The sequence below is a fragment of the Odontesthes bonariensis genome, chromosome 1 (assembly GCF_027942865.1).
Source record: "Odontesthes bonariensis isolate fOdoBon6 chromosome 1, fOdoBon6.hap1, whole genome shotgun sequence".
Taxonomy (NCBI): Eukaryota; Metazoa; Chordata; class Actinopteri; order Atheriniformes; family Atherinopsidae; genus Odontesthes; species Odontesthes bonariensis.
Window position 1 is genome coordinate 16,575,675 of NC_134506.1, and position 25,611 is coordinate 16,601,285.

Consider the following 25,611-nt stretch of genomic DNA (forward strand, 5'->3'; position numbering starts at 1 on the left):
ATTAAAACAAAAAATTTGAAAGCGTACCCCAAATTCTACAGTTTGCAGAATTTCTTTACATAAATGCAAGAAATTAGAAAGTTTACATCTTTAAGCCATGTTTGCTGCCACTTTTTTTTTCAATAACATAAACGTTTTGATGTCACTTGTTTATGTTTTCCAGATCCATATTGACAGACCTTGTTAAGTTGGAACATACTGTAAAAAAAAGGTGTTTGACCTTCCACTTTAATGGACATGAAAGATAAACATATTTGTTCCTTGTGTTATTCATGAGGCCAATTCAACAGCTTGGACAAGTCAATAAGTCAGTGTGAGAATCAAACCAAGGTGAATAGTGTGATTGACTTCAGCCGGTATTTAGGGAATCATAAGGCTTTAGGTGCAGGCACTTCCCTTAGGCTCTTTCTTTGATGGGAAATAGTGGGAGGTACACCACAAGACTAAGTGCATATATTAGCATACTACATTATTCATCACTTGTCAGTAACTTGACTGGCAAAAAATTAGCTGCAGCTTGTTCAAATAGACTAAATGTGAGGATACTAAAGCAGACATTTAGAGTCAGGGGCTGTGCAGTTGTTGATTTTAGCCTCCTCCGAGACCAAGGTGACTAAAGTTATCTGTAAGGTAAGAAATTAAGGAAGATTTTCCTGTCCGACAATACAGAGACTCTGCATCACTTGTGTAGAGTACTGATAGAGTCTGTGATCAATACCCGTGTCTTAGTGATTCCTTCTGAAGTTGTGAGGATTTCTGACTTTCAAGCTGTACTTTCTGTTCTGTGTTCCTAATTACTGTCCAACCATCCCTGTGCTAACGCACACAAACACCTAGAGACCTGGCAAGCTTTGAAATTCCTTCTTAATTCCTCTTACGCAGAAAAAAAAAACCCAAGACACGTGTACACACACTCCCAGAGAGCAAGTGAAAGCAGGTGATGAGTTACTAATGACTCCAACTGGCCACCAGAGGACGAATGAGTGTCACCACCGCCAACAGTTATGTTGACACTTTTCCCTCTACATCAGGGTGTCAGACTTTAAAATGAAGTGACAGATCACTTCTCGAGCTGCTCTCTCCCAGCTAAGGACACTGATGGCTGGATCCAGAGGCAGAAAGGTCAAGCCACTAGGTTGGTTGTGCTAATGGACTGCTGACCGGGCAATAAGCCACACTCTCAGGAGATATTTGCAGCCTAGTTCTCACCTCAGCAGTGTGGGTCCCCTGTCCTTTGTATGACTTCTATGAGCATTAACCAACACTGGGGTTTATTCTCACTTTTGTTTTCTAATCATTCACACATGGCTTCTTACCCAGTCACTCACTGCATTATCTATTATGTGGTTTCCCACTTGCAGGTGCGGTTCAGAGTTTGAACTGATGCCATGATTCATCAAAGCAAGGTTATGGTAGATTTGAAGCTCAGAACAGGTTCAGGTTCAGGCTTTTCTGAAGGTCCACCTCAAGATGGCAGTGTTCACCATGACAGGCTGCTCTGCTTTTGAGCTCAACAGCTTGCCTTCCTCAGCAACGGCATAGATAACTGTGGCTTGAAGTGAGAGTTATCTGTACAGAACTAAAAGGAAGTAATGATAGGAGAGTAATCAGTGTTAAATGATGGCTATTTGATATTTTCAAGTCACCTTGTGTCACTTCTAACATTTCATTTTGGGGCAGTTTCTCTTTGGAATAGCCCCATAACTGTATCTTACACAAGTTTCAAAGCACAAAGTCACATCAAAACATCCTCAGATATTCAGAACTCGCGCACCAGGCAGTAAACTGTTAAGGAAGTGTAATTCACCCGTTGCTCGCCACACTTGGAGCTATATGGCTTTGATGACAAGGATAACTGTCAAGGTTATTTGTAACGGACAAATGCTGACGACTGGCTGTGGGGTGCTAAGTGTGGTGGACAGAGCGTGAATATGTACCTTGTGCAAAGATGCTTAGACAACGGATTCTCTGTCCAGAGTGCAGTCATAAGTGACTCACACACAGGGCTGTTATTGTTTGCCTGTGTTTATTCTTGGCGAGTCGGTATCCTTTGAAATTACGCACCTTCTATCCTTTACAGCTTTTTATGGCCACCCCAATTATTGTGGCTTACCTGACAACAGACTAACAGGTTGGTTTTTGCGTTTTTGAACGAATGAGTGTCATCTACGTTGATACAGTCATACACACACACACACACACACACACACACACACACACACACACACACACACACACACACACACACACATTATCATCAGCAACAATGCCGGCTTCATCATCGTCATCAGAACCATCACCCACCTCCAGCCTCGAGGTTTTTGGTTAAGCGTTTCTGCAGCCTGCAGCATCTTCACGGAGCATTTCTCGCTGGACGACCTTAAGTGACGTGACTGCCGGCCAATCCAGTTGCTGCGAGGAAGGACAACGCAACTGAAACGGAGGGGCGGTGTCCAATGATGAGGGTCGGCGGTTTGGGGGGCGTTGAAGGGGTATACTTCACCACCCCTCCTGTGGGTTTACAAAGAGTTAGTGCAAGATATTCTGCTCCGGGAGTGAGAGTGTGAGGATAAACGGCACATGCAGTGTGCTCATCGGTGTTACACTGAACAGCCTTCTCATGTAGATTGGCATTTGCAAGTGGGATTGACTCTAAAATTTGGCACCTCTTTTTTTCCTAAATGCCCAAAATGATCTTTTTTTTCAACCTTGTGTCTGCGTTTTTATTGATGGAGCTCGTGAACTTGAGACATGACGGGGCATGAGTGTTTTTTTTTGCGTTCACCTCGTCGGCGCCTTCACCTTCACAGGTAGCCGGTAAACAAAATAAAACACCGGCTTTCTCAGGACATTTACGGGAGATGAGCATTGATCTTGGGAGTCTTTTTTTTTTCTAATGGAAATCACCACAAATCTCTGACCACATTGCTGTGTCTGCTGGACGTGCAACGCTGATCACCGCAATAACCGCAGGTCGCACAGTTAGTCCCTGTCCATTCCTGAAGTTAAATGGGGGGAAAGGAAATGCGACACAGGCTGTGCAGCCTCTAATTTACCCTTATTTGTGCGATCAGCAGCTTTTATTCCAAACCTGTTTCTCTGTCTGATTACTCACAAGGGGCAATTATTTTTTTTCTCTTTCCTGGACCCAAACGCAGATCTGGCAGAGAAGGATCTCTTTATCAGAATAAACTCACATACAGCAGCACACTGGATGAGAAGACCATGAGCTGACACTCCAGTTTTTCTCCTTCGTTGCAACGGATTTGGGTATGTAGGATAAAAATATGTCTCAGTTTTCCCCTGAATTCAACATCTGACTGAGCTTACTTTGTGGGCTTCATTCATGTGCATTCATTCGTTTAGGAGCCCACACACAGGGAAAGCTCTTTAATTTTGGCAATTTAAGTGTGAAATTAATAAGACAGTGTAACGTGTTGCGAAGTTTTTTGGCCTGGGGGTTTGATAATTCTTAGTGACCATAAAATGTGAAGGATTTAGAGAGGAGGAAAGGGAAATGAGCAGCTGATGCAGTTTACTGTGTGCTATGAATGAATTGCACATTAAATCTAATGGTTAAGTTTAATATTGAACAATTTGATATAATCAGAGCTGACAGTTGAGTTTGAGATGGGGAATTGATTGCTTGTTGAGTAAATGTAATTACTGTTTTTGTTGAAGTTACTTCACTGAAAAAAAACCTCTGTTATTTATTCATAGGTGTGTTCGTAGAAGATTTCTGTCATCACATGTAAGGAGTCGCTGCCTGTAAGAGTGCTGCAAAGAAATAAGCCGTTGAGTTGTGAGGACTGGAAACACATTAACACTGTTATGGATCTAAAAGACTATTACCTGTTGGGCACCCTGCTTGCCTGCATATGGCTAGATCCCTCAGTAGCTCAAGAACTTATTTACCCCATCAGAGAGGAATTGCAAGAAAATGTCCTCATTGGAAATATACCAAAGGACCTAAACATTTCCCATACAAATGCTGCCACCGGAGCAAGTGCTAATCTGGTGTACCGGCTTGTCTCCAAAGCAGGAGACAATCCACTGGTCCGCGTTCTGAGCAGTACTGGAGAGATATTCACAACATCAAACCGAATCGACAGAGAGAAGTTGTGCCCCGGTCCCTCATTTGAGGACAGCGAGTGCTCCTTTGAAATTGAAGTGGTCATACTGCCTAATGATTATTTCAGGCTGATTAAGATAAAAATAATCGTCAAAGACACAAATGATAATGCCCCCATGTTCCCATCTCCTGTGATCAACATCTCTATCCCAGAGAACACCCTCATTAACAGCCGCTTTGCTATTCCTTCTGCCACTGACCCAGACACTGGCCCCAACAGTGTCCACAAATATGAGCTGATCAATGGGCAGAGTGCCTTCGGCTTAGACATAGTAGAAACGCCTGAGGGGGAGAAGTGGCCCCAGCTCATTGTGCAGCAGAATCTGGACAGAGAGCAGAAGGACACATATGTGATGAAGATTAAAGTAGAGGATGGTGGCAGTCCACAGAAATCCAGCACTGCCATTCTTCAAGTTACTGTAACAGATGTCAATGATAACAAGCCAGTGTTCAAAGAGAATCAGATAGAGGTGCATATACCGGAGAACTCCCCTATTGGCACGTCAGTCGTGCAGCTCCAGGCCACGGATGCAGACATAGGGGCAAATGCAGAGATCCATTATGTATTTGGGACTCAAGTGTCTCCTGCTACAAAAAGACTCTTTGCATTAAACACAACATCTGGCCTAATTACAGTGCAGAGACCTCTGGACAGGGAGGAGACTGCTATTCATAAGCTCTCTGTTTTAGCCAGTGATGGCAGCTCAAGTCCAGCCAGAGCTACTGTTGCCATAAATGTGACTGATGTTAATGACAATCCACCCAATATAGACCTGAGATATATAATCAGTCCCATTAATGGCACTGTTTTTCTCTCAGAGAAGGATCCCATCAATACCAAGATAGCTCTGATCACAGTTTCAGACAAAGACACTGACATCAATGGCAAGGTCATTTGTTTCATAGAGAAGGATGTACCCTTCCATCTCAAAGCCGTGTATGACAACCAGTATCTGTTGGAGACCTCTGCGCTGCTTGACTACGAAGGGACAAAAGAGTACAACTTTAAAATTGTAGCTTCTGACTCCGGAAAGCCGAGCTTGAATCAGACTGCATTGGTGAGAGTGAGGCTGGCGGATGAGAATGACAACCCACCTATTTTTACTCAACCGGTCATTGAGCTGGCTGTCATGGAAAACAACAAACGCGACCTGTTCCTAACGACTCTAAGCGCCACAGATGAGGACAGTGGCAAGAATGCAGAGATAGTGTATCAGCTGGGGCCAAATGCATCATTTTTTGATCTGGACCGTAAAACGGGGGTGCTGACTGCTTCCAGGGTTTTTGATAGAGAGGATCAGGATAGGTTCCTCTTCACTGTAACTGCAAGAGATAACGGAACACCCCCTTTGCAAACACAAGCAGCCGTTATTGTAACTGTGCTGGATGAAAATGATAACAATCCTAAGTTCACACATAACCACTTTCAGTTCTTTGTGTCTGAGAATCTTCCTAAATACAGCACTGTGGGGGTGATAACTGTGACAGATTCAGATGCAGGAGAAAATGCTGCTGTCTCACTTTCTATACTGAATGACAATGAGAACTTTATACTAGATCCATACTCTGGGGTGATAAAATCTAATGTGTCATTTGACAGGGAGCAACAGAGCTCCTATACTTTTGATGTTAGGGCCCTGGACAGTGGCAGGCCTCCTTGCTCCTCAGCTGCCAAGGTGACCATCAACGTCATTGATGTGAACGACAACACTCCGATCGTCATCTATCCACCCTCCAACACATCTTTCAAGCTCGTGCCTCTCTCCTCTATCCCAGGATCTGTGGTGGCAGAGGTGTTTGCTGTTGATGGTGATACAGGGATGAATGCAGAATTGAAATACACCATTGTGAGTGGGAACAACAAGGGTTTGTTCAGAATTGACCCTGTCACAGGAAACATTACGCTGGAGGAAAAACCAACAGTAACCGACATAGGCTTACACAGATTAGTGGTCAACATCAGTGACCTGGGATATCCCAAATCACTCCATACACTTGTGCTGGTGTATTTGTATGTCAATGACACAGTGGGCAACTCATCACTCATATATGATCTCATCCGGCGCACTATGGAGACCCCAATCGACCGAAACATTGGAGAAAACAGTGAAACTTATCAAAACGGTGACTATTTGACGATAATGATAGCCTTTGTTACTGGCGCCTTAGTGGTGATTATTGTCATCTTCGTGACAGTGCTGCTGCGATGTCGCCATGCCTCCAGGTTCAAAGCTGCACAGAGAAAAAAACAAGGGGCTGAGTGGATGTCACCTAACACAGAAAACAAACAGAACAAGAAGAAAAAACGCAAGAAAAGGAAGTCCCCCAAAAGCTCCTTGCTCAACTTTGTCACCATTGAGGGGAACAAACCTGACGACCCTGCCCATGAGCCAATCAACGGAACCATCAGTCTGCCTACTGAGCTGGAAGAGCAAGGGATTGGCCGATTTGATTGGAATGCCACACCTACCACAACCTTCAAACCGAGCAGCCCTGACCTGGCTCGCCACTACAAGTCTGCCTCGCCGCAATCGGCCTTCCACCTCAAGGCTGACACACCGGTCTCCGTGAAGAAGCATCACGTCATTCAGGAACTTCCATTGGATAACACATTTGTTGGAGGCTGTGACACCCTTTCCAAGCGATCCTCCACGAGCTCCGACCACTTCAGTGCCTCAGAGTGCAGCTCCCAAGGAGGATTCAAGACCAAGGGGCCCATGCACACCAGACAGCAGGTAAAGGAGCACTTTTACTGGTCTATAAGTACTGCCTATAACTGCCCTGTTCCACAGTGCTGAAGTGCCAGTCTAGATTAGGGACTCACTATAAGGTACTTTGAAGCAACAGAAAAGAGTTCTGAGACTTACTGATTCAGCAAGTTCCACTCTATCTGAACTAGAAATGAAAAAAGAGAGAAAGTAAGCTGAAAAAACTGATGATTAATGGAGTTGATCATGGACTCAACATTCACAAGCATAATTTGTGGGTAATAATTATAAAGAGTTTTGTTAATGATATATATTTAATTCATATTCAACAAAATGCAAGTGGGTGAGTGATTGCCTTGCCTTATCCTTTTTCTCTTCAGCACCCAGGTTAGATCACTAGTTAAATGTACCTGCATAACATTTATTGTGACTCAATGTTCTTTGTGAAAGAAACATTTTTTTCTTGCCTATCTACTCCTATAATTATCCTCATCAGAGCTAAACGCTGCATAACCCCCCCCCACCTAAAAAAAAAAGGAAAATAGACTTTTCACCTCTCTCCTCATAAATCTGAGTTTATTCATGTCTTTTTTGTTTTGTTTCTTTGTTTTGGTGTGTATTGTAATATCACAAAAGCTTTTGTAACCTTTTCATCACCTGCTGCAAAAACAACGGTCAATAATCAGTCTGCTGCAGCGTTATTGTGAATGTCAGTGTAGGCTTTGCTTCTTCATCTTAGCTTGAATTAAATGCCTCCTCTCAAATCACAGTAGCGAACTGAGTGAAGCTCGTCTGGAACTTGATACACATCCAATTCAAAAAGGATTAGCCAATAATGAGCCTCAAATTTTAACGTAATCCATGCTGGTTTTTATCAAAGCCTTATTAATTTTTCTGCTAATAAAGCACCACTATACAACGCACAGTTCTAATCTAATGGAACACACGTGGACAAATGCGGGAACAGCAGAATCCAGGAAGGAGGCAGAGAACAGGGGGAGAATGGGAGGCTGGGAGTCCGTTGTCAGTGGGTCGGGGCTTGACGGGTGGTGGTACTGAACCTTTAGGTGGCAGTGTTGCGCTGCATGGCACAGTCTGGCTCTTCGCCAGCCTGCAGTGGAATGCAAGAGAGGAGAAGAAAGGAGTGAAACCTATGTTAGTGTTCTTAGTGAAATACTCTTGCCTAATGATGCAGAGGCTGCACAGAGAAGATTGATAATGGCAGTTGGAGATGTGAGTGATAAGATCTATCCGGAGGAGAGGGTGGAATTACAGGGGTGACACTCTGCGACTCCTGTCAATGCATACCTCCAGGTCAATGCATCCGGGGTTGCATGTAATGTGTGTCCGTGTGAGAGGTAGCAGTCAAAAGAGGCATTCAGTGGTGTCATTCGCCAGGCACCGTTGGTGTGTGTGTGCACTTGGTGATGTGAGAGCCAGACGAGGCGATGAAATGGGTGATGGTGGTTGCAGCGGGTGGGTAGGGGGGGGGGGGGGGGGGGGGCTGTATTCCAACACTAGAGGGGGACACATGAGATATGACACTATACTGTAAGCACAACTTCATTGATTTGCTCAGTCATCCCACAATTCCACAGAAGATTTATTAGAATCAATAGTTCTGACAAATGATTCAAAGAAGCACACAAACAGAGCCAATGTGTTTTCTACAGTGCCACTGAGGATATACACTTTTGCTCACGCAGCTCTGTACAGTTTGATTCATACTTTCTGAGGTACTTATGTATAGTATAAGGGTAAACTGGTTTCAAAGTGAGGAGTGAAACCTATCTCAAGTGATACCTGAGTGTAACTCGTCTCTCTAAAAACACCTCTTTTGAGAACGAAAACTTTAAACATGTCTTATAAGCATCAAGATCTTAGAACCCTATCAGAGAATTCAGTCTTTATCAAATCCCTTATTTGATCATTGAAGATACAAAACCATTGAGCTCTGGACAAAAGCAACTTTTATGTAGCGCAAGATGTCCTCTTCTTAGCAATACCAACGTAAATTTATATATACCGTAATTTATTTTGACTGCACAGAATGACACTTTCGTATGGCTTTGTCTTTATTAGATCAAAAAGTAATCTTCTACCTTTTCCATTATTGGCTATTATCTGTCTTTGAAGACTCTTAAGACATTCGGTATCTGATTGGTTCTTGGTTATAAATACTCCAAAAACATCTTAACTGATGAAGCGTCCAGCAAAGATTTGAAGTTAAATGGCAGTTATTGATTGTGGTGAAGCGATTAAAGTGCACCGACTGCACTGACATGACAATCGAAGTATGTTATCGGTGCCATTTGCTCCATCCATATTTTTGCACTATGCCAACCATCTGCATATGATATCCATTTTAAGTTTATGCCCATCCAATGAGTTCTGTTAATTTTTTTCACTTTTGTCTACCTACTGAATATAATAATAATTAAAAAAAAGATAGCATATTAATTTTCTTAAGAAAAAGCAAAAGAAAGAAGAAAGAAAACAATTGTCTTGGCGTAAAACTTAAAGCAGTCAGTATATCCAGAAGGTAATACCACTGGATTATAATATCATATTCCCTGCAGTGTAGAAGCGCTTTGGAAAAAGATAAAAACTGCATTATTAAAATATTTCTTATATACAGATATGTAATAAAAATGTGTCAATATGATTCAGTTATTACCAGTTATTTTTTGGTTGTAAAATGTGAGTTGATGTAATATACTGAAATTGCAGCCGGTAGAGTGCTGATTTGTTGCACTATATAAAGCATCACAAAGACGGCTGACAGAATGATGAAATTTAACATTTACTTTTCGGTGTTTGTAGCAAACTAGCACCAATCATCCCTTGTCGCCTGAAGTTAACATGAAATGAACAATTAAGTAAAAGAGGATGTTTCAAAAGTAAGAAACACAAAGCTGGGGGAAATGGCTTTTAAAATTGACCTTTTCTCCAGTATTTGATAAGCTATGTTCCACCACGTGTCGAAGGCTGCTTCTATGCAACATCAACACCGATCAATAACAGATTGATAAAAAAAAAATAAAAAAAAGAAAAGTAAACAGAGAGAAAGATATTGAGAGCAACAGCAAAGCCTGACCTTCAGTGATGTCTTTTCAGAGAGTTACAGAACATGTAGGGAATAGTAATAGCAAACATCTTCAGCAGTGCCATCACAGATAAATGCCTTTTGGAATCAGCTTTATATGGACCCAAACTTTGCTGAAAGCAATGGAAGCGATCCTGGCCTACCAATTTTTTTTCCTCACTTATTATTTACCCTCTAGGGACCCATATTAGTGTAAACAACTCCGAAGAAAAAATAAAAAAGGAGATAAAAACACTGTCCTACTTTCATGAGGCAACACGAGGATTCAAGAAACCAAGTATAATCATCACCATCAGTCTTACTCTCTTGCTGTCAGTGGGCTTAGACATAGATGTAGTTCTCTATCATAACATGAGCCCAGTGGCTATGCATTAACTATGTGCTGTATGTCAGATCCCAGGGCTCATGTTATCAACACATTAACTGGTTTACAGAGGGGTACAGGAAGTCATTTAATTGAAAGGGATTGAAACATCATGAATAATCTTTTACAAGACATATGATAAGTTTTCACTTTTCACGATAAATTGTAAATAAATTTTCATGGTGATTGTGAAAATAGGGTTTTAATAGATTCATATATACGCTCATGTGAAAAAAAGGTCTTAATTAATCTGGGTTGACAGCTATTTTTGTTGCATGACAGGAAAGATGCAGTGTTTGTCTACAATTAACTTATCTCACATGTTCTAATGTGCTCTTCAACACCACAACTCAGGCCTTAGCCATGGAGACAGACAGCATAATGTACCCCTTTTGTGCCGTTAACAACAGTGTTGGCATATACAGAACAAATAACAACATATGCACATGTAATTATAGATTTTTTTATGTTTCTTCTTTCTGTTTAGATCTGACTCATGTATCCTTTTACTTCTTGTTGTGACTGGTACAGTAAAAAAATAGACTTATATTACAGTTTCAGTAACAAACAATGAGCAGGCTTTGAAAAGGTTTAGTAGATGGAGTACTCAGATTAAAGTGCAGGGTGTGATGAAGATGTGTGAGGAGTAAAACGTAAATGCCCAGCTAAGTATTCCTCCTGTCGTCTTGTCGGTACATTTAATGAATGGACATTCTATGCAAACAGGAGTTTATACAGACCATTGTAATTATAGAGCCTTGGGGGAGTCGTCCTTCTTGTGCAGGTTCATTTGCCACATTAATAAGGGGATTAGTAGTATGCACGGGGGCTGATGGCGGCAGGAGAAGTTTGAGAAGATTAATGAACTATGACAATGTTGCACCTGAGGGGAAAAGTCTGTTGCAATATCTTCTGGGTTCTGCTGACACAGAGTTTGGCAGTATGAAAGAAGAAGATGGAGAGAGGCCACTGATTGTTGCCGACTGTGATCATACATCCTTCTCCCCAGCTATCCTGTCACTTAATCAGGATACTGTGTTTGTGATCTTATGTGATCGTATGTGTACTCACTCGCTGATGATGTTCCCGTGAGTTTAACATCTTTAAAATGAGAACACCAACTTGTAAAATCTCTCTGTTCCTGTGGATGTGAATTAGAAATTAAACTGGACGAATGATTATCAAGACATTAATCCATATACTCTCTGATATGTGTTTGGTCTACTGCCAAGAGCAATTTGATAACTCAGCAAACTACAGGTAGATGCAAGAAGAATAACCAAACTACAGCATTCTCATACATTGAGTGATATGTGGCAGATCCTCAAAACAAATGTAGCCGTCCAAAGATAGTAAGCCAAGTCTGAGAGTGGATTTTCAATCAAAGCTTTAAATCATCACCTGAGTATTTGCAAAACTCTTCACCGCAGAGAACTTTGCGTTTTCTTAAAAATGTGTCATGTACTCTATATCTAGGTGGGTAAAAGGAAATTAAGTAGATGGCGAGCTATACTGAAGAAGTGAATGTGAGTAGTGCTATCAGAGTAGATTATTTCCCCAAAGGGGGATCGTGTTTTGTCTGTACAAAACAACAAAATAAATCAAAGCTCCCTGTTGGTACACTGGCTGAACTGTGGTGTTCATTTATATGTTTTTTTTTCTTTTCCCTGATGAGAAAATTGAAGTGCTACTGATTTTTTAAATATATTTATTTATTTATTTGTTCATAGCCTTTTTTGCTTTTTCTTTGTTGTATGTAATCGCCAGGGGCATCATAGCCAAAACACAGATGATGGCAAATTACCAGGAATTACTTTTGATTTATTTGTGAGCACATTTGATTCCTCTTTATGTTTTTAAAAACATTTTCATGGCACATGTTTACAAACCTTTCTAAATTACCCTGTTTTCCTCTGAGTAACATGTACAACACCGTTTTGATAATGGCAAATATTGTCTCATACCACAAAGTCTAATATGTGTCTGCATATATTTGATTTTTTTTCTTTTTCTTTTCTTTTGTGGTTTGTTGTTTGTCCATCACTTTTGGCTGGCAACCCAGTTATCTCAAATTCATCATTCATTTTCGTCATGTTCTCAAAGCAAATTGATTGACGATCAGTGACATCAATGCACAAAAGTCACAGCAGCTTTTGTGGGACTGGCATTACTTAATTTATCCCCATGTTTTCACTAATCCACAAAAAACATTTCCCATTTTCCTGAGGCAATCAATCAAGTCGACATACTAGCTTTGTATTTTTTCCAGCACTGCATGATGAGAAAAAGACAAACTGCAGCTTAAAACACTAAAAGGAAAGTATCAACACCTCATTTAAATTCAATCAAAATATCCCTAAAAATAAGAGTAGAGGGTGGAAGAAAATGTTTCTTGACTGCTTGCTTGTCTACAGAAAACGTTCTGTAAAAAGATGCAGTGATGATGCTTCTTCATTGTTTGGCTGCCCCCCCCCCCCCCCCCCCCCAATAACCCATCTCTCCTTTCCACTCCACACTTTGCCCCTCCACCTACTCCTTCTCTTCCCCATCTCCAGTCCTATCCTTTCACCCATGTTTTTGCGGGGTCAGTGCCATTACATGCAATGTTAAATCACCAGGGGTGTGTTCACCCTTGTGTTTTGCTGATTAGTGGCAGATGAGGGTGCTTTGTGTCCAGCACGTAGCCCAACTCTCTTCCTGTTTCCATCCTCTCTCTGTTTATCATTTGAGGGGAAAAGGTGCGTGGGTAAATGATAAAGCAAAGCGGTTCTGTATGTTCTGACATGACAAAGCCAGAGGGAGACCTTGTCATTGAGTTGTTATGTCAAGTAACACACAGGCTGCTGCTCAGTCACTAACGTGCACCAGTGTCCAGACTAATAGTTGTGATAATGGCATTGCCAGCCAAATCCCCCCCGAAGCAAAAAAAGCCACACTTGACTTGAAATGTGACTGACATTGACTGCTTTGCCACTGGGTCCCATAGCTCACAAAGACTCTGTAATCCTCATCGATGTAAATCTTTCTTGTATATATGAAATGTTTCATGTAAATTGAACTCCTGGTAATCTTGCCTAATGTGCTGTGTTAAACAATAATGGACTTGTTTTATTATTTAATTTTTTGTGTTATTTATTTGCCCTGCTTTCTCCTTTTCTTTTTTTTTTCCAATGCTGGGTATTCATTAATTACATCTGAAATAAACTTTTACAGTTCTTCAGTACACTGCAACCTCTCTTTTGTTTAAAAAAAGCTTTATCTGAACACTGCTATTCTACCTTTATAATTTCATAATAAATGTTTCAAAGAGATCGCTTCCTTCTTGTTTTGAATTCGTCCGTTTGTTCTTCATGTTAAAACTGGGATATGTTTCAGTCAACCTACCAGGTGTGCACCATTTTTAATCAGCATTTGCCCACAATTAAATGCTTGAGCTGATTATATGGCCAAGTTCTGTACTGCGAGAGGCAAACAGATTTTCTGGCTTGAGTAATCTGTTGTTTCAAATACGGTGCACGAAGACACAGATACACAGCTTAAAAATTCATTACAAATACATTTTCAAAGATAATTCACAGAGCTTGTTTGGTTTGGGGGGAATTTTACTTTCACAAGGGGTGATGTAAACACACATTGTCATAATCTTCTATATGCACTTCGATGGCGGAATTAGTGTTAAGCCTCACTGACCAAAAATCATGAATGCCAATGGGATCAAGTCGTCAACTATTTTAAAGCATCTGATGCTCAGGGCTTTTATTCATAGTTCTTGATAGACTTGCAGCTAAAGACTGGTTCAGATTTTGTAAAGTCTACGTAATGATACTTCCTCCTGCACATATCTTGGAGTTAATTTATTAGCCCAAATATTGACAAGTCTTTAGGTCATAGACAGTTTTAGGTCAAATAAAAATGCTTCCCCAAACATCAGAACCAATAAAAACATTTGTTTTCTCAGTCAGACATTTATGAGTGTGCTCTAAGATTGCAGCTTTTTAAAGAGTCTTTGTCAATTTCCCCTCTTTGCTTCACTGTTAGATAGCTCTTTTCTTTATGTAAAATTACAACGCCCAAAGTCAATGCCACTGAGAGTGATTCTATCCCACAGAGGACATTGGTCAGGAGCTGTCATAGGCTTGGTTCATGGTATCGGCATCTGCGCCCACAAACAATTTGATACTCTGAGGACACGAATGTGGTCCTATTTCTACAATAATTTGTGTCAGATGCAACAAAACATCCCATGCATAGGCATGTAATCTGTCTACAGTATGTTGTAGAGGTGTGAAAAAATACTGAATTTCTGCAAAGTCTCTCCTCAGAACAAGCGTCAATCTTGCTTGTCTTTTCTTGTCTATTAAGTTTGGTGTTTTGTTTTTCTGATTGGATATTAATCCAGGGGCTTGCATTGTTGGCATAGTCACAAATGTTGAGTGACTTGGTGAAACTTTGCAGACTGGTGCAGATGGCTTCATTTATGTCACAGAGGCCTCACACAAGAGTGGACATGGAAGCCACGAATTGCTTTGAAACGACTTGTTTGGAGTCATTATTTTTTTTTAATGACATCAACATGAAACGCGTTTGCTTAATGTCTGCCTAGTGGCTAGTTTGGCACACTTCAAAAAAAGAATGGGGAGTTGGGTTCCACACCACCAGTGTTGCTCTTTACTAACATACAACCAATTTCAAGCTATGCTAGTGTTACAAATTAGATATAAATGTTTTCTATATCTTATTCGGGTCACATATTTAGGTTTTATTTGACTAAATGGTATTTCTGTTCCAGATCTGGCAAGAGTGTGCTGCTAAGGCACGTTTGAGTTTCAAACAAACAATGAAAATCTTGAAAATGACCAATTATCAAGATGTTTATGTGTGGCATAATGTGGGGAGTTAGTCGACTTATGACCCGCCAGCTGACACTACAAGGGTTTCAGTGTGATATGATTGTTGTATTGAACACTGTTGTCTTCGGGAGTTTTGAAGTCGCATCATGTTCACTACATGGCTTATCTATGATGGGGGTTACACACTACAGGAATTTTAGCCAGGCTTAAACAGCTTTTATGCAGTAAAGTCTTTTGTTACACTGTAACACTTTACAATGCTACACTGTACACGATAGAAATGGGTCCTGGTTATTCAGTATGTGTCACTCCACTCATTTGGAAGTCAGTCAGTGGGGTTACATGGCAATGAAAGGATAGGATTATTGGCTAAATTACAATAAGATTGAGTCATTAAGTGCATGTATACACCTTAATCGGACAAGAAATTGAATCGGATCGGATTTCTCGCGATCGGATTAAGACCCCGAGATAACTCGGTTGAAACTCAAATTAAACGTGTTTGTAGACGGGTGAAGCATGTGGTGAATTAGACTTTGCATTCTGCACATGCTTGAGATTTTTTACCCTGGGTCGTAAACCGGAAGTCGGAAGAGACGATATTACTGTTGTTGTCCCCGCCGTTGGAAATAAAACAAACAACGCGATGGGGAATGCACCGTTGTGCATCGAGTTTGTGCAATAAGCAGCTCATCACAAATGAAATGTAGAGGGACGTACCTTCATCTTGCTCTTCGTTCGTCATTTTCTCGAATACCTGAGTTTGTTGTTGTTGTTGGTGGTGAAGCGGTCAACCGGAAGTGGCTCTATTGGCAATAGTTGAAATGGGCACAGTGCCACCTATCGTATCGGAGTATGACATGCTTTATGCCTATGATTCGATTCATTCAAGGATCCAAGGATAATTTAGCCTGGGTGCCAGCCGAACTTAGCCCCGCCCATAAAAGTTTTGGTCGGGAAGTTCGGTCTGGCTCTGCTCAGTTGGGAAATCATTATGCCCGACCAAGAATCGGTCGACCCAATCAGATTGCCAGGGCGGGCTTAATACTATGATGGACAGATGATCAACAGGGACATTATTGACTACGTCACTAAAGAGCTGAACATGGCTGCTGCTGGAGAGCTAGGGTGTGTAGATTCTGCCATCGAGTCTGTTCTACAGGATCTCCACATTGCATTCATTTTGAAAGACGAACAGAGGAACGCGATAAAGGCTTTTATCGATAGAAAAGATGTTTTTGCCGTCCTTCCTACAACAAGTGTGTCTTGCTTAATCTACGTCACATACTACGTTGCTCTGATTGGTTGTAGGTCTATCCAATTGAGCGAAGAGGCATTTTTTCTCCTGGTTCGGTTGAAACACGCCCCATACTCAAAACTCTATTGAGCGGTATCAGACTCACATTCTGACTAGAATCGTGAGTATGACGTAGTCAGGCTAAGGATAATTACCCTTGCCCAAATAAAGAGCAACTCAGTCTTATTGTAATTTAGCCAATAATCCAATCCTTTCGGTGCCATGTAACCCCACTGACTGGCAGCTTTTCTCCACAGCTTCTCTCTCTCTCTCTCGTCTGTTGCAATATACATGCTTGATGATCAGAAAGGCTTCGATGTTTTAGATAATGTTTCAATGAATTTGGTTGAATTTCTTGAGCAAACATGTCTGTCATGTTTGCTGAATGTTTGTTATTTTCTCTTAGGCCCTGTTGTTTCACCTGACCCCTTCTCACACTCCCATTGGCTGTAGTTCCTCACTGATGGCTCGTCCAACACTCCTCCGCCTCCAAGTTCCTGTAAATATCAAATGCACTAGCTATTCAGTCATGGATTAAATTTTTTTTACGAACCTCACAAATCACATCTTTAAAGCTTTCATGTATGGCGAATTATGACTACTAATCGATCGCCGATTTGCCTTAGATCTGGAACATTTGTCTGCGAGGTGAAAACAGGACTTAAATTCTTGTAATGTGAACTAGGCTTAAGAATGCATGTCAGTCAAGGAAAACCGTGTGACACAAATATACAGGAAACAACTCTCTACTGGGCTGTCTCGTTTCTTTCTCTTTTATTTCTGACCACTTAGTGCATCAATCAGAGCAGACGAGGCCTTTATGTATTAAAGAGAACAGCCTTTCTGACCGAAAGGGACCAGAGATTTGTCTGTTGATATGTGCATTGTAAGAAAAACAAATCAAAACATTAAAGCAGCTAAAACTATTAAAGTTGACCTTCAAAATCTTCACAACTAGAAAGGACCGGGAAAATCATCGGAGAGTTGTTGAAATTACTCACAAAAAATGCTTCTACAGCCTGAGTTGAACTGTTTCTAAAATAAACATTTTTTTTCTGACAGATGTGATGGGAATGTGACCTACATTTGGACCGTTGTCTAACATCTCTTCATGGTCATTCATGACTAAATCTTAAGTTCAAAGGCTAAACAAAGAAATGACCATTCAAAATTCTCTTTATGGTTGTATTTTAAATTTGTTTACCATTTTAACCAGTTTTCATTAAGATTCAGTTTAGAGTGATGGAAGCTGCAGTAATATTTCTATTTATTATATCTTGAGCTGAGCAAAAACAAACTCTCCCAGCTTCAGCTACATTAAAAATGGTCAATTTAATCTTGTGTCTTCAATAAAAACTAATTTGACGTAAGCAACTGGAATTCCCAAAGGCATATCATCTACATTATAATCGTCATTATCATCATCATTAGCAACGACACTATCATAAGAACCAAAGAAACGCTAAAAATACATTTTGTTGGTATCCGACACTATTTGGAAAATAAACACTTTTAACAATTCCCTTTCACCCCCTTTTCTTTTCCTTGGCAACAGTTGTTTTACTGTACTGACACTTTCATTTGGTAATCTCCAGCTACCTGTCAGTTTAAGAAGTATAGATATGTCACCTCTTAGCTGTTTTTTACAGGGAGGAGGGAGGAGGGGTGTGGATTTCAAAGTGCCACACCAACACATCTATGGAAAGTAGGCCTAACTCAGCTTAATCTGTCCACTCCATGTGAAAGCCAGAAGCAGAGCTTAGTCTGCATGTGAGTGAGGAGGAGGGAAAAAAGAGGGATAAATAAATATATATAGGCTTTAAAGTTTGACCTCGTCTACACGGTCACTTTCAAAGCGCTGTGTGCACTCACCGCCTGGAATTTGAAACCTGATTCCTGACCTAAAATATAATCATATTGCCTGTCATTCCCAAAGGAAAAAAAATACCATAATGCTTGTGCTGTATTTCTAAACATCTAAATATGTTGTCAAGGTTCTCCAGTCTCTCCAAATTTAGAACAATCCAAATGTGATTGCAAGACTGTAGATTAGTGGAATCTTTGAAAATGGCTGTGCCATCACTGAATTTGGTGGGGCAGCTTTACTTTATCTCAGTTCCTGCACACAGAGCATACTGTACATGTAGGCTGACAATGTTAGAGATGGTCTCAGATGGTCTGCTTATTGAAACACTGTGAATAGTAAGTCCTTTTTCTCTGCACAGCATTTCCTCAATTAATATGCCAGTGGCACGATGTAACATGCAAGTTTTGCCAATGAAGAAGTAATTAACAGAGTGCACACAAGACAAAAGTCTTGTCTCACAAAAGACTGAAACTGAACTACTCAAGCAACCAGATACATTCAATTCTGTGTAGATGTTTTACAGAAAGCCTGTGTATCTAGATAGGCACACGCAGTCTTAGCGGCAGATTTATAACCCCCATGTTCACATTGTTCTGTTATACAATTTTGTCATCGTGAAATTGAGTGCACATGACAGAGCATACATCCACTTGAACAATTATCCACAGAAGGATGATGTCACATGCCTTTTTAACCTTGTTTGCATGGAAACCAGACTAATTCTATTTCTGGTCCTCCACCAGCATTGTACTTAAAGGAGCACTTGTTTCATTATCTGTAGCCACTATGCATTAGTATGTGTGGCAATAAAGGTGACCGTTACTTGAGCAATAGATGGTCAAAAGTACCGTGTGACTCACTTGCAGTGGCTGAACAAGTATTTAAGTTCTTATGTAAAGTAACAATAGAACAAGATAAAAATGCTCCACTTCAAGTACTACTAAATGTTCAGGATTTTAGGGTTTTATATAAATACCGAAACCAGTAGCATTCATCGTGCAGAAGAAAGTGATTTTTTTCTGACTTTATTTAATTACCAAATTAACTGAATGAATGTACTTGGACACAGTCCACTGCTGTTGGGGAAGATTGCGTAGGCTCCAGCTATGTATTCATAAAAGAAAAAAATCTATAACTGCATACATTTTGAAGCATTATTGAGAGCTACTGAGACATTAAAGAGAGCCCTAATGATTCCGAAAAACAATGGCTCTAAATGAAACTTTCCCTTCTTCGCTGCACTGTAGCGTCACACGCCTCTCAGACATAAAGATCAGTCTTTGTATGGCGAAGATAGTATTCTTCATATCTCTATGAAATATTATATTATATTATATCATATGGTCAATCAAAATGACCACACTGCTGCCGAATGTTGAAAACGATACTTTACAAAGAAAAATCATGATAAAGAAAACATTAAGCATTTGCTTCCAAAATTATATATCAGAATGAGAGTCAGTGATTTGATTACAATGAAGGCAGGTGAGATATACTAAGCAATTCACTGAACAATGCTGAAGTAACCATAACAACTGGATATAAAGGGACAAAATGCGCTGGATGGGATTTTGACTGAATCAGTAATGTGCCTGATGTCATTGCACTGAATTAAGATCAGGATCAGTCAAGCACACCAAAAGGTCTTGAGATTTTTTTCTTGTTCTTATTTATCTATTTGTTTTTGAATTACCATTATTGTTTCATAGGGTGACACACACATGCTGTCATATTTCATAAGTATGGTCTACTTCAGTAACAATTTCCCCAAAGAGCAATTTTCCTTAACTAGTACAGTCACTCTTATTTTTCCTTTCAGGGTATGAACAAAGAGAGGTGAGTACATTTCTCAGACTGAATCCCCAAATGTGTTTGACTTCAGACAAAGAGAAAAACCATTTTCTTTTTCAGCCTTAACAGTCTAGAATCTGTCAGGATAGCGGTGAATGATACGCTGCTGTTGCAGGAAGGGGAAAGTACATCCACTGTAATGTATGTGTCGTCTTTATTGAAAGCAGGCGGAGTGGTCGTGCCACTGGGAGTCTGAGGCCAAGTTTACTTTTCTGTATCCCCTTGTTTTGCAAAGACACACTTATCTATGTGGACTAAACGTTAGAGAAGTGAACTTTTGACAGGAAGGTTACTTGGTCAATTCTTGGACAGGTAAGATAAATTAGAGCGGGGAAGACAAACCCCCACTAAGCTGCCCTTAAGCAAGGCACTTAGTCCCCTCTTGTTCCAATGGGATTACACAGTGTATGAGTCTGATAGACAATTTTTTTCTTTTCTTTCTTTATTTGAGTAAATTCCACGTGCAGATGTGTGAGTGCAGAGCAAGATTTTTCCAGAAAAGGTTTGTGTACTCTGTAAATCCAACCTGGATATGAATGACAAAATCAAAATTAACACTAGGAGCAAGATATACACATTTGATCTTTATACAGACACAAGAAAGGGAACATTGAGCTGTTTGGGGAGGCTACATCAATGCCAGAACTAACTACTGATCTGGCCAATGACAAGGGAAAATGGCAAAATGGCCCTCTTGAGTTTGTCAGAAGTGAGCTTACTTCAGTTGATCATTTATATCTCAGACCAAAGTAGTTGACAGACGATCTAGTTGGAGGCAACTTAGTACTAGTGAACTTTGAATTGAACATATTTGCTGCTCTATACATTTTTTTTACACGCTGCATGCTTTATCTTTCCTGAATACGAGATGCTTGCTTTCCCTTGTGCTGATTCTCTGCTGCTACCTCGTCCTCCTTCTCTTCTTTTTTTGATTCTTCTTCTCTTTCTTTTTCTCCTTTGAAACCATTTATTCAGTTATTTTTTAATCAAAGCAGTTTAGGTCCAACTAAACATATACATAAAGGAATAATACAACTTCCAATCACGTCTGTTTGTCCTATTTTGCCAAATTTGATATAGTATATTTTCAGTCACATTAATATGCTTATTTTAACAGTCTGGTTTTAGTTGGACTAACACATTTCCGGTAATTACATTTTTCCTAAAGCCATAAACATGTACTGGGGAGGTTGCCAGCCTCAGTCATATAGCAGCCTTGATGTAAGCACCCCTTAACGTTTCTGTGAGCACACTAGCTGCTCCTTAATGTGGAATGCATCTTTGCCCTTTTTTATGAATGTGTTTAAACAGCCCTGAGCAAGCTGACATGCAGGGTGAGCAACTTTTTTTCAGTAATTTCCCCCACTTTATAATCACAAATGTTACAACCCCAATTAAAAAAGAAAAAGCTGTGACACTGTTCAAAATATAAATTAAAAACGGCATTCAGTGATATGCAAATTTGATAAATTAGAATATCATTCACAATAGAATATAGAAAACACATCCAACGTTGAAACATTTTACTATTTCATTAAAAAATATTTGCTCATGTTGTATTCGATGGCAGCAACACATCTGAAAAAAGTTGGGACAAAGCCGCAAAAGTCTGGAAAAGTAAGTGGTACTTAAAGGATAAGACCGGTTTTTTGACATTGGGCCCTTGATTTCACATTATAGCATGATGTTCTACTCACCCCTGCTTGTTGTTGGTCATTTGGAGCTGTTCCGAAGATATTCGCGAGGCGTCTGGCTGCTCTCTTGAGATATTCGGCCATGAAACGGTTTCCTATGGGCAAGCTCATACAGGCACAAACTATGCTGTTTATAATTTATTAATTACTCTACACTAGAACTGATAACGTGGAGGTGCGTCGCTTACTTAAAAAAATCCGGGTTATTGTAATTTTGATTTTTTTGTCGTAAAGTGGGTGTTACTGACGTCATCGTCGTGCTACTGCCACAGACAGCCCACAGACCTGCTGCCTATTTATTCATTCGGCTAAAATTCAAAATTAGTAACTCGGATTTTTTTAAGTAAGCGACGCACCTCCACGTTATCAGTGCAGGTGTAGAGTAATTAATAAATTATAAACAGCATAGTTTGTACCTGTATAAGCTTGCCCATAGGAAACCGTTTGATGGCCGAATATCTCAAGAGAGCAGCCAGACGCCTCGCGAATATCTTCGGAACAGCTCCAAATGTTCAACAACAAGCAGGGGTGAGTAGAACATCATGTTATAATGTGAAATCAAGGGCCCAATGTCAAAAAACCGGTCTTATCCTTTAAAGAGAGACATCTGGAGCAACATGTTGCAAGTAATTAGGATATCTGGTAACAAGTCAGTAACATGATTTAGTATTAAAAGAGCACCTTAGAGAGGCAGAGTTTCTCAGAAGTAATGATGGGCAGAGGTCCAGCAGTCAGGAAAAAACTGCACTAGAAATGAGAAAATTCCTAAAAAATTTATGATCTACGAAACATAATATCAGCATACTGATTCAGAGAATCTGGAGACCTATCTGTGCACAAGTAATACAGTGAAAAATCAACATTGCCTGTCCGTGATCTTCGAGCCCTCAGGTGACACTGCATTAACAACAGGCATGATTTTGTTAAGGAAGTCACTGTACAGACTCGGGATCACCTCTAGAAATAATTTTCTGGAAACACAGTTTGCCGTGCCATCCATGGCAAATGCAGATTAAAGCTCTATAATGCAAAGAAGAATCCGTATGTGAACACAGCCAAAACTCATTGAGGCAAAGTTGATAACTGTTAGGTGGTCAGACTAATTGAAATGTGAAAACCTTTTTGGAAATCATTCCTGCCACAGTCCCTAGAATAAAAAAGTAGGGAGAGCATCCTTCTTTTTTTCAGCACTCGTACATTAGCTTGACCATGAAGGATGTGAGTTGCAGTTGACTTGACCTCTGTCTTACCCAGCTGGTTTCCAGCTTTGGTATGCTGGAGACTCAACAAGACAGTAGGTATGCTCAATGAGCCAGTTGATCCCGTGTCAAGTCAAATTTTTATTCACTTTCTTTTTCTCATGATCTTCTGTTATTTAGATATGGTCCTTACATGTCTTGGTAGTTGGTTGTCACATAGTTTCTTACAGGAAATGCACTGAAGGAGACATTCCCTTTTTTCACAAACAGTCTTAATGGGATGTATGTGATATGCTTTGTTCAAAATAATACAGAGAGGCAGTTTTTTAGCTAAATTTTCTTCCATGACTTTACACCTCTTATCAAGGTCTTATCTTAGGGGTGTTGAGTGACCAACTTAGTGCCACTCCACTCATAACAACATAAATAATTTTTTGTTGTCTTCATATATTTCCCTCCAAGAAATAGTTCAATAGTAAGTGAAGGTTTGTAACACTGGCAAATTCCAAGAATTATCCTAAGATTTCAAAATAGAGATAATTCCATGCTGAAACTGTTGCAATAGCATCTAACATTATCCAAAACTCCAGCAGGTTATGTCTTGTCTGAGGTGATGGCCTCCACTGCCTTTGTATTAGCAGTGTAAGAGGTTTGATCTTGTGATTGAATGGCAGCAGTTCATTGAATTAAGCCAAAATTCACTTCCATAATTAAGTAAATTTAGAACATTGATTAATTGCTAATTAAGACTAATTATATATTACTTAAATTCATGTCATTAATGAATACCTTCATTGCAATAACAAAGAGTAACAACACTTAGCATAGATGTCTCTTTTTTGGGGGGGCAAAGACTACAATGGTTGAATTAGTAGCTATATAATGTTCTTCGGGGAGCAAATTAGATAAGAAGTTGTGATGTATAGCAGCTGGAAGGATGCGTGTCAACCCACTCCTCTTCAATGTATAGACTGAAGATTTGTATTGATTGTATGCTTTGTCTTGTGCCCCAGGCATCAGCACACTACAGTGGAAGCTGTGCGCCCTGCCTTTGTCTGTTGAGTTGAGCAGATAACGGTTGTGATAAATCTGCCTGAGAATAAGCTGTCATAGAGGGGCCGCACATGGGAATATTTAACACAAACATAGAATATGGCTTTTCTGTTGTTTTATCATCGAGGGCATAAGGAACAGCAGGGGTTTTAAAATACTCTCACCGTCTTCTTTTTGCACTTTTCTATCTCTGCAGCCCTAGCATGCACCACAGCTTACAGTCCTGCTCATCTTTGTTTGGACCTTGGAGCGAAGAAAAAAGGGGGAAGAAAAGATGCTTTGCACAGAACGGTGAACCAGCACCTTATCACCACTCAGTAATATGCAGAGGTGTAAAACATTTGGCTAGCTTATTTAGATGAAATGATTTAGTTCTGCTTGTGTGGAGTTAGCGAAAGCTGAATCAAGTAGTGTGTTGGGGATGCGCAGGGAGGAGGTGAAAATTGGTTTCCCCTATCTTGCGGCAAACATAGAGACCCAGCCTGGTTTGCTCTCTCTCCACAGACTCCCCTCTGACGATAACGTGCCCTGATAATGGATATATGCACCCAGATTTATTTTCTATTTCCTGTCACAACTGCTTTTCCAAGAAACTTTTTTTTTTTTTTCAGTAAGAGCTTTACGGCTTCTTTCAGCTGTGACATTCAGGAGGCAGAGTTCCAGTAACAGAAAATGGAGGGGAACATTTGGCAGGCAAAAAATAGAGAAGGATGCTCCTTTTAAGGCTGTAATTTTTACTTAAACATTTATAAGAAGGCTGTAATGCAAGTACACAGACAAACGAAGAAACACTTTGTTTTGATTCATCTACTACAGCTGTCAGCCGACATAGTTTGTATCCCACTCATCATCATTTTTGGAAACTAATGGCGGTCTGAACAATATTTCACTATAGTGTCTCTGTTTCTGTGGTCCACTTTGTCATAACTTTGTTATGTACACATCAGACCTTGAGACCGAAGTTAAGACAGTGCAGGGAGTTGACTCAGACTTTACTGGATGCACCCGAGCGACTTGTTTGCTCTATTGTCCGATTTCCGCTGTAATCTCTGTGGCCCCATCTTCCATGTGACATGTGACCCTCCTACATGCTTGGTGGGGTTTTTCAGTGTCCCAGAAACCAGCCCACCCTCTGTCCGGGAAACAATGGGGATACTTCATCTGCTCAGACTCTGGGCTGTGTTGACTGTGGTCGCCCTAGGCTCTAGATCACATGGAATTCTCTTTGAATGAGGCGCATGTGTGTCTGAATGTGTGTGTTTTCTTGTGATGACGATAGGACTTTGTTCCCTCAACACTTATTCAACCCTGCTCTTAACAGTTCACCGAAAGAGATCAGTGGCATCCTTGTTCTGGTCTATATCCTCACAGTAGGAAGTGTGTGCCTACTTATTAATAGCCCAGCCTCTGGGGTGACATTCATAACCAGAGCAGGACAGAGGGGATTTAATGCAACACATTAGACAGATTGGACTGATTAATGTCTTAGA

At 40.3% G+C, this 25,611-nt stretch overlaps 1 protein-coding gene across 5 annotated transcripts in view; it reads left to right on the top strand.

Annotated features, from left to right (window-relative positions):
* Positions 1–2,539: 2,539 nt before the first annotated feature.
* pcdh9 (protocadherin 9) overlaps positions 2,540–25,611 on the top strand; it is a 222,781-nt gene continuing 199,709 nt past the window's right edge. For 4 of the 5 annotated variants that reach the window (XM_075487549.1, XM_075487789.1, XM_075487708.1 and 1 more), the window contains exons 1-2: positions 2,540–3,270; positions 3,721–6,867. In XM_075487549.1, coding sequence (XP_075343664.1) covers positions 3,832–6,867 — 3,036 coding nt within the window. In that variant the 5' untranslated portion in view covers positions 2,540–3,270; positions 3,721–3,831. The remainder of the gene's footprint in view (positions 3,271–3,720; positions 6,868–25,611) is intronic. The other variant, XM_075487626.1, reaches the window with a different exon arrangement.